Genomic DNA, 12041 nt, shown 5'->3' with positions numbered 1-12041 from the left:
TTGCTAATCTGGGAAGACCTGACTATTCCTGTGAGGGAAACACAGCCTTGCTGAGCTTTACTCAGAATAATGCATGATAGACTCCACATAATTCCCAGGAAAGAGCCCAGTCACTCCATTCATAACTCCTTCATACCAACCATCGTCATTCTTCTTGATGACATAAATAATGGCTCCTTCCTGAAAGGACAGCTCATCTTCCTTGTCTTTTGTATAATCATAAATTGCCACAACTAGAGAGGGGAGAAAAAGGATATGAAAAAGAATAACGTTCCTAGAAAGGTAGAACCAAATAAATGAACACCTATCCTTTCCGAACTTCTGCAGCACTTCAAACACAGTGACTTTCTAAACAAAGGACCCTCCCTGCAAATTCTGTTTTCTAATACCCAGTCCTACACAGTGGAATCCCATCTTGAGGTTAGGTTCAAAACTGTATAAATGGCCAAAAATAGTATTTAGTCACACTTACTGTTCAACAGTCTCTGAAGAGATACAATCCCAGAATAGGGAAAGATGGCTGTTTCTTCAGTTGAGCTTGTGTTAAAGCACCATATTATGTAAAAACACGTACCTTTAAACATTAGAATTAGACTAGTGCAGTGAGATACACTAGGAGAGGCCAGTGAGAAAATGAGAGAGACTGAGGGAAGAGCAGACTTCTGTCTGCTTTCTCACACTTTCTAGAGCCTATGCCCATGCACTGAGAATAGTGGTTGAATTCCCACAGGTTATATGTGTGAATGACGGGCGTCTACTATATATATTCTTTCAAAACACATGCTGCATTATGCCACCAATTTAACATATCCACAGTAACAGACTAAAAGTGTTAAGAAAACCAAGATACCTGTAAGCTCTCCTATGATTTTCATTACTTAAATAACTTGGTAAATGGGGCCTTTCAATGATATCTGGGACAATCTCTGGTTCCTAAGTGTTACATTTTCCTCAACAGTTTAGTTAAATTGGGATACCCTGTAACTTGCTCAGATCCACTTGAAGATTTATCTTTTTTATAGAAAGATCCTCTGTCCCTTTATTATACCACTCAGAATTTCACTCAATAAATCTCCATCTATCCATTTTAAGAAGCATATATTGACTTTGTTTCCTATGCAACCTTAATCCTAAATAAATAATTAAGAAACAGAAACTAAAACAGGGACTTCTGATATAGTGCAATTTGTTCCAGTTAATTTGTTCCTGGCCTGCTTTAAGTAAAATTCAACAGCTTTCTTAAACTCTGAATATTTGCCATTACAGTGATCTAGGATGCCAGAAAACACTTTAGAGGGACCTAGAAAGAGTTTAGTGTGTATTTCTAACACCTAAACAGATACAATTAAATGACATACAAGTTTAAAGAGAACACAAGATAGGTAGAATACTTCGTATTTCTAGTCAATGTAGTATTTTTTAGCTTTTTTGGGGGGGCTGATAACATTCTTGATGCTTATAGAAATGCAAACCCACCGAAAAGTAATTCAGAGGAAAATATCCACAAGTCCTTTTAATTCTACACCTTCTAAATCTCTCAAGCCCAAACACTTTTCTCCATCATCACACTCACCGCCCTAATCAGCGCAGCAGTCTTTAAACTGGAATACACGTATCACTGTGGGGTACCTGAAGATTTCCTAAGCAGCATGAGTGACAGATGATTTTACAGAGTTTCTTTCTTGATCCTCAACTTTTATAAATCCTGCATCTAAATCTGATCTGCTTGAGATGATACCCTCTGTCAAGCATCAGTCACAAAAGTTCTCATTTCCTGTATATCTTTCTCCTACTTAACAAAAATACAGTGATGTACTATGCTTAAGTATAAAACACCCTGAGTGCCAAAGGGACAATTCAAAATACCAGTGTGGTATTAAGAAAGAGAATTACTCCACTGACTATCCCAACCTTTTTGCAACTTAAGTGGCTCCCATTCTTTTGCTTTTAACAAAAGTTAAGGTGGACTTTAATGGGGTTATCAGATGACACATCATATAAAACATGATTTTTAAAGATAGAACATTATTTGATTTTTGGCAAATAACTCTGAAGGATTTAAAAGAACTGACAGTGCTGCATGAAAAATAATTCCATTTGCATCTACTTATTTATGTGAACAAGGTTTTCAGCCCCACTGCCTCAGTTGAGGACCTAATCTCTTGCTTAGAAAGATACCCAACCTGGTCTTTCCAACTCCTATTTTTCTTTCTTTCTAATGCACACTACACTATTATCAAGTATCTTTTTTCAAAAATTAAAGTCCAAATACATGGGAACTTAACATTAACCTACTTAAAATCTTCCACAATTTCCCTCTACTATCAGATTTTTTAAAAAGAAAAAAATTCAAAACACCTCAGCCTGGTATTCAAGGCCTCCCATCATTAATTACAACTTACTTCCCTTCCTACACGCTTAGCTCACCCACCCCCTCCCTACAACCCACCCAGGTCCCCGCACAGGACATTACTCACCATGCCCTTTTGACTCAGAGGATTCCCTCTGACTGGATGGCCCTTCCTATCTCTCTCCTCTGCCTGAGAAACTCATACTCATCATTCAAAGCACATCACATATACCATGTCCTCTGAGCAGCTTTCTGGACTCCCCAGATAGAATTAATGGCACTATTCATTTTCTGACAATCATTAATGGAGCATCCATTCTGATTTTTAGAGATACAAAGATGAATAAGACAAGGGACCGTCACAGTCTTGTGAGGACAGAAGTGTTACCTGATAAATTACCATACACTGTTTATGCTTCTACCAAGAAGTTATGTCATTGAGCTAGAAAAACACAAGAACAGATGGCTTGATAGAAGAAAGGGAAATAAAACAGGCACTGACAAATAAGTCAATTTGTCACAAATAATTTAACGCTAGTAAACGTTAGAGCCAAGACTCAATCCCAGGTCTGTCAGAGTACTAGCTTAAGACAATGTTAAGAATGTGGGCTCAGGAGTTATGCCACCTAGTTCAGATCCCAGCTCTACCACTTACTACTTTACAGAACATACTTAACTTTCCTAAGCTGCTTTTTACTCAGCTGTATAATGGGTAATATAATAGTGCCAATACCTCAAAGCATCGTTATATTAAATGAGGCAATGTACACACGATACAGGGCCGTGTGTAGAGTAAACATTCTATATAAATGTTAGCTGCTTTTATTACCATTAATAACTATTATGATATACTGACTCCTGCAACACAAACATCTTCTGTCATATTCTGTAACATAATAAATTATTTTGAACCTCAATTTCCTAGTTTGCAAAATGCGGAAACTAACTGCCTTACATATGTAATAAGTCTTGCATCATGCCAGGCACATAATAAATAAATGAAAATATCTTTTCTCTACCCAAGTTAAATAAAGATACTTACATATACAAATTATCTCCACTTGGCTAATAATCAAGGGTTAAGATAAACCTGTGCAGTGGTTCTCAACCTTGGAATTATCTGAGGAACTTTAAAAAATTCTGATGCCTGGGTCCCATGTCCACCGATTCTGATTTAATAGGTCTGGAAGTGCAGACATATTAAACATTCCCTAGGTGACCCTAATATGCAGGCACAGTTGAGAACCAGGTCCTAAGTCTAAGACAGCAAAATAAGACATTAGGCAACAGCCTCAACATTTATGCACACTCAAACAAAAAGCAATCAAACATAAGCTGAACACGGTTATTTTTGTTTTGCCAGAAAGAGTAAGGAGGAGCTTATTTGATTTTCATGTCTTAAAAGATTTGAGCTTAACAGAGACTAACTTTGAAAAATATCTTAGGAAACAACTCAGGCATTTTCTTTTAAACTTTAAAGAGTTATTTGGACTGAAAATAAACTTACTTTCCTCTCTTACAAATCTCTCCAGATTTTAACATGTTCACCGAAGAGGAGATTTTTAACAAGCAAATCTCTTCATAAAGCTTTTCTCTTAAGGACTCACTGAGCTGGTTTTACACAGCTGAAAACTGTCATCACTTTGTCCAGGACAGTGTTAAAATCAGCTAAGGAGTCTGTAAAACATGTCAATGTCCAAGGCCATTGGACATTGGTACCCTAGTGTACCTTGGGCTCTTTTTTTTTCTTTTCTTAAAAGCAGCTTTATTAAGAAGTAATTTAGACACAGAACACAATCACTTAAGTGTATATTCAGTGAGTTTTCACAAATGTATGCACCTGTATACATGACAAATGAACAACTTCCACCACAATCATTACAATGGCCATTATCCCAAATTTCCTTATGCCCCTATGTAGCCACTATTGATCCCCCCAAACCACTCATCTTCTAAATTTCATTTAGATGGAATCATAAAGTATGAGTCTTCTGTGTCTAGATTCTTTCATTAGCATAATGCTTGAGATCCATCCATATTGCTGTATGTACCAGTAGTTTATTCCTTTCCATTGCTGAACAGTGTTCCATTGAATGGATGGATAGCCCACAATTAGCTTATCCATTCACCAGTTGAAAGACGTATAGGTTGCTTCCAGTCTTGGCTATTATGAATAAAGCAGCTATGAACAATGAAGTTCAAGTCTTTGTGTGAACATAATCTTCATTCCTCGTAAATAAACATCTAAGAAGGGACTGCCAGACCACCTGGTAGGTGTATATCTAACTTCATAAGAAACTGCCAACTGTTTTCCAAAGTGGCTGAAACGTTGCATTCTTACCAGCAATGTACACTGTACCAGCTCCTGTTTCACCACACTTTCTCTGACACTTGGTATTATCAGTGTTTTTAATTGTAGCCCTTCCAGAGGGTGTGTAGTGATAAGTAGTTTGGTTCATCGCAGCTTCACTTTGCATTTCCCTAATAATGTTGAGTATCTTTCCATGTGCTTATTTGCAATTCATGTATCTTTTTTGATGAAGTGTTTCCAAACTGTTTTTTTCTACAAGTTGTTTGTCCTCTCCTGAGTTATTTTGCAAATATTCTTCCCAGTCTTGGGCTTGCCTTGTCATTTTCTTAACACCATCGTTAAAAAAGAAAAGTTTAATTGAATGAAATTCAATTTATCATTTTTTCTTTTAAGCTTCATGTTTTTTAATGTGCTCTCTACAAAAAGTTTCTCCTAACCCCAGAACACACAGATTTTCTCCTATATTTTCCTCTAGAAGTTTCATAGTTTTACATTCACATCCAAATACATTTCGAGTTAATTTTTGTGTATGGTGAGGTAATAAGGGTAGAAGTTCATGTTTTGCATATGGATATCCAATTGTTAACAGCACTATTTTTGAAAACACTATCCTTTCCCCATTGAATTACCTTGCACTTTCGTCAAAACGTATGTGTGGATCTTCTTCTGGATTCTGTCTTTTTTTTTTTCTGGATTCTGATGTATATTTCTATACTTATAGCACACTGTCCTGATTACTGTAGCTTTATACTAGAACTCTGAAATCAGGTAGTTTAAATCCTCCAACATTAGTCTTGTTTTTCAAAATTGTGTTGACTAAACTAGGTCTTCTGCATTTCCATTTAACTTTTAGAATCCCCTTGTCATTTTCCGTAAGAATGACTGCTGGAATTTTTACTGAGATTGCATTCAATTTATAGATCAATTTAGGAAAGACTGTCTCTTAACAATAATGATCAAAAAACATATTTTACTTATTTATTTCAATTTAAGGCCTTTATTAATTTCTCTTAAGTCTTATAGTTTTCATCATACAGGTCCTGCATATATTTTATTAAATTTATCCCTGGGAATTCCCTGGCGGTCCAGTGGTTAGGACTCTGAGCTCTCATTGCCAAGGGCCCAGGTTTGATCCCTGGTTGGGGAACTAAGATCCCACAAGCCACACCCCACCGCCAAAAAAAAAAAATTTATCCCTAAGTTTTCATATTTTTGATGTTATTACAAAAGGTATTATTTTGTAAATTTCAATCTCTAATTGTTTGTTGCTAGTATATAAAAATGCAATTAATTTTGCAAATCGACTTTGTAGCCTACCATCTTGCTAAATTTGCTTTTTAGTTCTACCAGCTTTTTTGTAGATTCCTTAGGATTTTCTACATACAAGATAATATCTTCTGCAAATAAACTTTATTTGATATTGTTCCACATATCTGTTGCTCTGTTTTTGGTCTTGGTTTTTTTCTCTGTGCCTCGTTTTGGATAGTTTCTAATGTCATATTGTCAAGGTTGCTAATCTTTTCTTCTAAGTGTCACTTCAGATACTATATTTTTCATCTCCAGAAATTCTATGTGGGTTTCTCTTTCTCTTTTTTAAGAAAATATATTCTGCTTCTCTCTCATGTGCATGTTTTCCTTTGCCTTCTTGGATATATGTGGCATTTATAATAGCTATACCCGTGTCTGGTAATTCCATCATCTTGGTCACTTCTGGGTCTGTTCCTATTGACTGGCTTTGCTTTTAGGTATAAGTTATGTTTTCCTGCCTTTTTACATGCCTTGTAATTTTTGATTGGATGCTGGTCACTATGAATCTTACTTTTTGGTGCACTGGATTTTATTGACTCCTTTGAACAATGCTGGGTTTTGTCCTGGAACTCAGTCAAGTTACTTGAAATCAGTTGGATGTTTTCAAAGTTTGCATTTAAACATCTGTTAGGGCAGTTCAGGGCAACCTATAGTCTAGGGCTAATTTCGCCCCACAACTGAGGGGACACACTTTTGAGGCCTCTTCTCAATGCCGTGTGTATTACAAGGTCTTTCTGTTCTTGCTGGTTCGGGAACATGAACTATTCCCAGGCCTGTTATTTCCAAGACTTTTTCTGCCTACTCCTTTCTGATTGTTCTTTCTCCAATCTCAGGTAGTTTCTTCACATACATGTACAGATCAGTACTCTGTCAAAGATTCAAGGAGACCCTTCTGCAGATACCCAGAGCTCTGTCCTTTGTCTTTGAGTAGTTACCTGTTCTCCATGGTCTCCCAAAACTCTGTGATCTCTTATCTTCTCTACTCAGTGAGACTTCCAGGCTTATTTGGGTTCCACCTCCTTGCACTGTGGCCTGGAAACTGCCTCTAGATAGCAAAGCTAGGACACTTAAGGGCTCACCGTGTTTGAGTTCCTTCTTCCTGGGACCATAGTCCACCAATGCTTGTTATCTAATGTCTGAAAACCATTATCTTTTATATTTTTTCCTGGATTCATTCCTAACTGTTTTAGGAGGGAGGGTAAATCTGATTACTGTTGCTCTATCTTAGCCAGAAGTGGAAGTCCACTATTCGTTAATATAAGCTCCCCAGGTGATTCTAATGTGCAGTCAGTTTTGAAACCCAGTGAGTTAGTAGCTTTAACTTTCTTAACAGAAAATTTCCTTCAAGACAGCACACATTTATTCTGAGCTGACTAGTCCTGATGACATTTGTAAGCCTGTGTCCCAAAAGTGTCATATGATGGTTAGCTAATATATTCAGAGAAACTTTTCACCAAAAGAAATGCCAAACACCTACTTTGCAAAGAAACTGAGAAACCATATTCTTTGGAAGAAAGTTTCATATGGAGATACTTAAACTGGAATATCTGATATAAGATGCCACAAAAGAATGCTTTAGGGACTTCCCTGGTAGTCCAGTGGTTAAGAATCCGCCTTCCAGTGCAGGGGACACAGGTTCGATCCCTGGTTGGAGAACTAAGATCCCACATGCCGCAGGGCAACTAAGCCCACGTGCTCTAGAGCCCACGCGCCACAACTAGAGAGCTCACATGCCGCAACTACTGAGCCTACGTGCCACAACCAGAGAGCCCGTGTGCCACAACTACTGAGCCCGCGTGCTCTGGAGCCTGCGCGCCACAACTAAAGAGAAGCCCGCACGCCACGACAAAGAGCCCGTGTGCCTCAATGAAAGATCCTGCACACCACAATGAATATCCCGCATACCACAACTAAGACCCGATGCAGCCAACGTAAATAAATAAATAAATATTTTAAAGGAAAAGAATGCTTTAAAGCATGGGAGTGGGAATAACATAATTTGGAAAAATCATCCTCTTCCTGAGTCATTCCAGAAAAAAACCTATCTTTTTAAAATTTTTGCCTTATAGAAACCATTCATAAAAAGCATGTTCAACGGGAACAACATATAATCGTCAATAAAAATCAGTCACAGGATTTTACCAGCGTGACTTTCAAAATCATGAACCTTGTAAACTAAATTAATTAAAATATACAGGCTAATACAGGCCAAACTTTACTTATAAGTAAAAAATAAATAAGATTCTCTTCAGTACCAGCAAATTTCATTTCTATGTACATAGAGGTTTCTTCCCATCCTTCCAGATATCCCTCTGAAACTTACCCTTTTCCAAGTAAGACCTTGGAGCCCATGGTGGGTCCTCTTCAGCATAAGGATCACTATACTCAACCACGGCTGCCTCTTCCTCTTCGTAATCTTCTGGAGGAGGAGGTGGTGGTGGGGATTCATCAAAGACTGGTTCTTCCACAGGTGGTGGTGGAGGTGGTGCATCTGAAACTAAGAATGTATCAAGCTGATAACAAAACTACACATTATGCAAAGTTCAGTGTTTCCTATCCAAGCTTCTATGTTCATGGAGTATAAACCTAGACTTGAAAATAATAATCTTTCAAAAAATAAGTAGGCAAGAGAAGTGTTCCCACCAACTATACTGTTCCAAATCCCCAAGCTTGACTTTCTCCTCCCTTTGGGTTAGTGCTGATGGATGCTGAATAAAGTTTAGCCAAAATGATTACTATTTTTTACTTAAAATGTTCCAATTACTCAGTTAGCACTTTACAATACATTATTTCATTTAATCTTTACCTTGGGAGGTGGTGTTTTTAATCCTTATTTATGGATGTGGAAACTGGCTTTCCAAGATTAAGTACTCCAACAGTAAGTGGAAGAGCACGAATTTGAACTCCAATGCCTCTTATCTTAAAAGCTACACTATTATGGAATGAGATCAATTCAACAACTTTAAAGTCATGTTTCATTATTCATTCAAAAACATCAACTGAAAGCCTACTATGGCCAACTACCATGCTCAGCACTGGGAATACAGCAGTGAGCGAAAGTCATGGAGACATGGACAACCAAACTTTCATTTATAATTAAGTGCAGTAAGTGTTTTAAGTCATCATGGAAAACAGAGCAGTAGACCACATCTCTTATGTGGGTCAGGAGAGGCTTCCTGGAACCTGAAGGATGAGTAAGAGTTAATGGCCCGGGGTGGGGGTAGGTATTTCATGTCAGATGTAAAGGAAAATAACAAATACAAAGGTAAGAAAGCAGGAGCCCTTCAAAGAGCTGACCAAAGTTCAGTAGAAAGAGGCATGAGGAAGCTGAACAGTACTAAGCAGAAAGGGCCTTGTAACAGTTTGAACTCTATCCAAAGAGCAATGGGAAGCCAGAGAAGGGTTTAAGAAGAATAACAGAATCACAGCTGCATTACTTAGCCCGGTATAACTGGTTCCAAATAATTCCAGACTTCTTCCAAACATCAAACTTAATATAGAGTAAATATCTGCTACCACAGAGTTATCTTCAAAATAATGTACTTGAAAGCTATAAAGATCATTCCAAAAGATAGGTATATATCTTTCCAAGGTGAGTGTTTTGAAGAGGACAACATTCATTTGAATGTATAAGTCCTGCTATGTCTGTAAAATCAGCCACGGCTCACCTCATATACAAAGTTTCTTATTTTTATACATTTTGTAGGTGAGAAAATGTATATGACTATGGAAAGAAATGAGAAAAGATCATCCTAAAAGGTAAATATTGCACACTGTGGTAAATATTGGAGGTGCTCATTGGGGTACCTTCCAATAAACAGAGGTAAAATAGACTATTTTCAGAAATTAGCAAACAGAGATGCAAAGGCACCTGAAAGAGATACTGAGCCCTCAGGCCAATAAGACTGGATTATAACCAGTTAAAATACAAGAAAGAAATGTGTCGTTACAAAGGGAGCATTTAGTCAGCTATGGAAGCACACAAAAAAGGAGGGACTCAAAGTGTCTGCTCTGTGTCAGATGCTTTACTAAGTGCTGGAGAAATAGCCAGTGAAAAAAACAAGCAAAAATCCCTGCTCTCATAGAGCTTACATTCTAGTATTGGCAATGCCCATTTCCAAAGGAGCAGGAGTCCTAAGCAACAGAATGCAAATATTTCTATCCCACGGTTGAGGCCATCCCTGTTATGAGATGCATGCATTAGGCTACATCAGCCTGATGACATTATCTCCTTCATTAGTGTAATTCCCCTAGTTCAGATTCCACACCCGTTGTACAGCCTTATGATTGTGACATGGTTCCTATGTAGACTGCTCACAAGAAGAGAACTCATCTGTCATACAGACTATGCTCACTGCTTTAGCAATTCCTCACTAAATACAGATACAGGCCTCCTGCTTTGTAGACATCAGTCTCCTCAGCTTCCTTAATGCTTCCCTAGGAGAAAACTTGACCTGTCAATAAAATTAGTTATCTGATCCTGCATGATTCAACACCAGACCACAGGCCAGCTTAAATTCACTGCCAATCTATGAGGCCTCTTGGGAGACAGACTGACAATTTGGTCCCCTGGGACCCACCATGGCATGGCCATTTTTACACCTGGAATCACAGAATTGGAAGAAGATTCTCAGGCCGGCCACAAAACCCTAAAACTCCAGTGACAGACCACTAATTGTCTGAGCAACCCAGAGAAAAGGGTGGGATATCTGGTGATTAAAGAGCACCTCCTCAATTAGATGTGATCTTTCTTTTTACATGTGCCTTATTTTATATTTATTTGTCTTCACTACCAGATTTCAAGTTGTGTGAAAGTAGAGAATTTCATCTTAATTATTTTATCATCCACACTAGCTGCTCATACAATGACTGTTCATAATATTCAAATATCTGAAGTATCAGTGAACGAATGACTATTCAGCCAATCATATATAAATGACATTTTATGCCTAGAATCTGATCTACAGCATAAAGAAGACATAAACTTACTATTTTCTTGGACTCTGGCCACAAATCCCATTAAAGGTAACTGAGGAGTTACCTGTAGGATGGAGGGAGGAGGAGGAGCAAGAGATACTGCAAAAACAAAAAAGGTGCGGAGGGTAAGGGGTAAGGGCAAGTTACATTAAAAGGAAAGGATACCACAATAAAACAAACATATAAGGAGGGAAACCGCTATGCATAAACATTTTACAAGCTATCTTAAGGATCCTCTTTTGAGGGATAACTCATTAACACACAAAACAAAGTATTAGGGAAGTTTTAAAAACTTAACAACAGGAAGCATTTATCATATACAGATCTAGTCTTACATACAATGGCAAATTATCTTTTCATGTCAATAGCATGTCTTCTTAAAAAAAGAATTTCTTCAGATTACCATGAATAACTTGGTTTTCTGAATTTTACCTTGAAGGTTATAAGTTTAAATGTTCATCAATACAAGGGAAAAAACCATTACATGCCAACATCCTAATTTTATACTTTTCATTACTTCATTAAACAGCCAAAATTAATTGGTTTTCAGCCATTGATTAAACAAATATTCACTGACTTCCCACTAAGGGGCAAGCACTCTGCTAAGAGACCAATATTGAAACCGTTCTCTTCGAGTCAGGTCTGTATCTTTACAATTTCTCACAGTCCCAATTCATACCACCTATTCCAGGTACATTTTCTCCCTGAATCTACAGAAAAATGCCAGCCTCATTCAAATCATTCCTCTCCCCCCAAAGCTGTCTTTCCCTTTTAAACACCTGGTACAGCGCCTAGCACTAGTGAGCCTTCAACAAACATCTGACGTAGATAAATACACAAATAAGCCAGGTACATGCCAAACAACTTCCCAAGATTAACTCTACAGTTACGGTTTCCTTCGGAATGGGTATACAGTATGGTGTGCATCTTCTTATAAAGAGAGAACATCTTTATTAGCTTCAAATCACAGTGAAGACTAATAAAACTAAAAAGATGAGTAAGAGTCACTGCCCTCAAAAAGATCACATTCTAGTTACGAATGGAAGACAAAAATAATAACCCCAACCCAACAACATCTGTAGCACTTCCCTGCAG

At 37.6% G+C, this 12041-nt stretch overlaps 1 protein-coding gene across 7 annotated transcripts in view; it reads right to left on the bottom strand.

The window, feature by feature from the left end:
* ABI2 (abl interactor 2) overlaps positions 1-12041 on the bottom strand; it is a 90290-nt gene that overhangs the window by 4364 nt on the left and 73885 nt on the right. For 5 of the 7 annotated variants that reach the window (XM_061186625.1, XM_061186618.1, XM_061186633.1 and 2 more), the window contains exons 8-10: positions 10959-11045; positions 8293-8466; positions 141-233 (exon numbers count right to left, since the gene is read on the bottom strand). In XM_061186625.1, the coding sequence (XP_061042608.1) occupies positions 141-233; positions 8293-8466; positions 10959-11045 (354 nt within the window). The remainder of the gene's footprint in view (positions 1-140; positions 234-8292; positions 8467-10958; positions 11046-12041) is intronic. The other 2 variants (XM_061186653.1, XM_061186646.1) reach the window with 1 other exon arrangement.

Source organism: Eubalaena glacialis, chromosome 1 (genome assembly GCF_028564815.1).
Source record: "Eubalaena glacialis isolate mEubGla1 chromosome 1, mEubGla1.1.hap2.+ XY, whole genome shotgun sequence".
Lineage (NCBI taxonomy): Eukaryota > Metazoa > Chordata > Mammalia > Artiodactyla > Balaenidae > Eubalaena > Eubalaena glacialis.
This window is presented reverse-complemented; position numbering and strand designations above follow the sequence as displayed.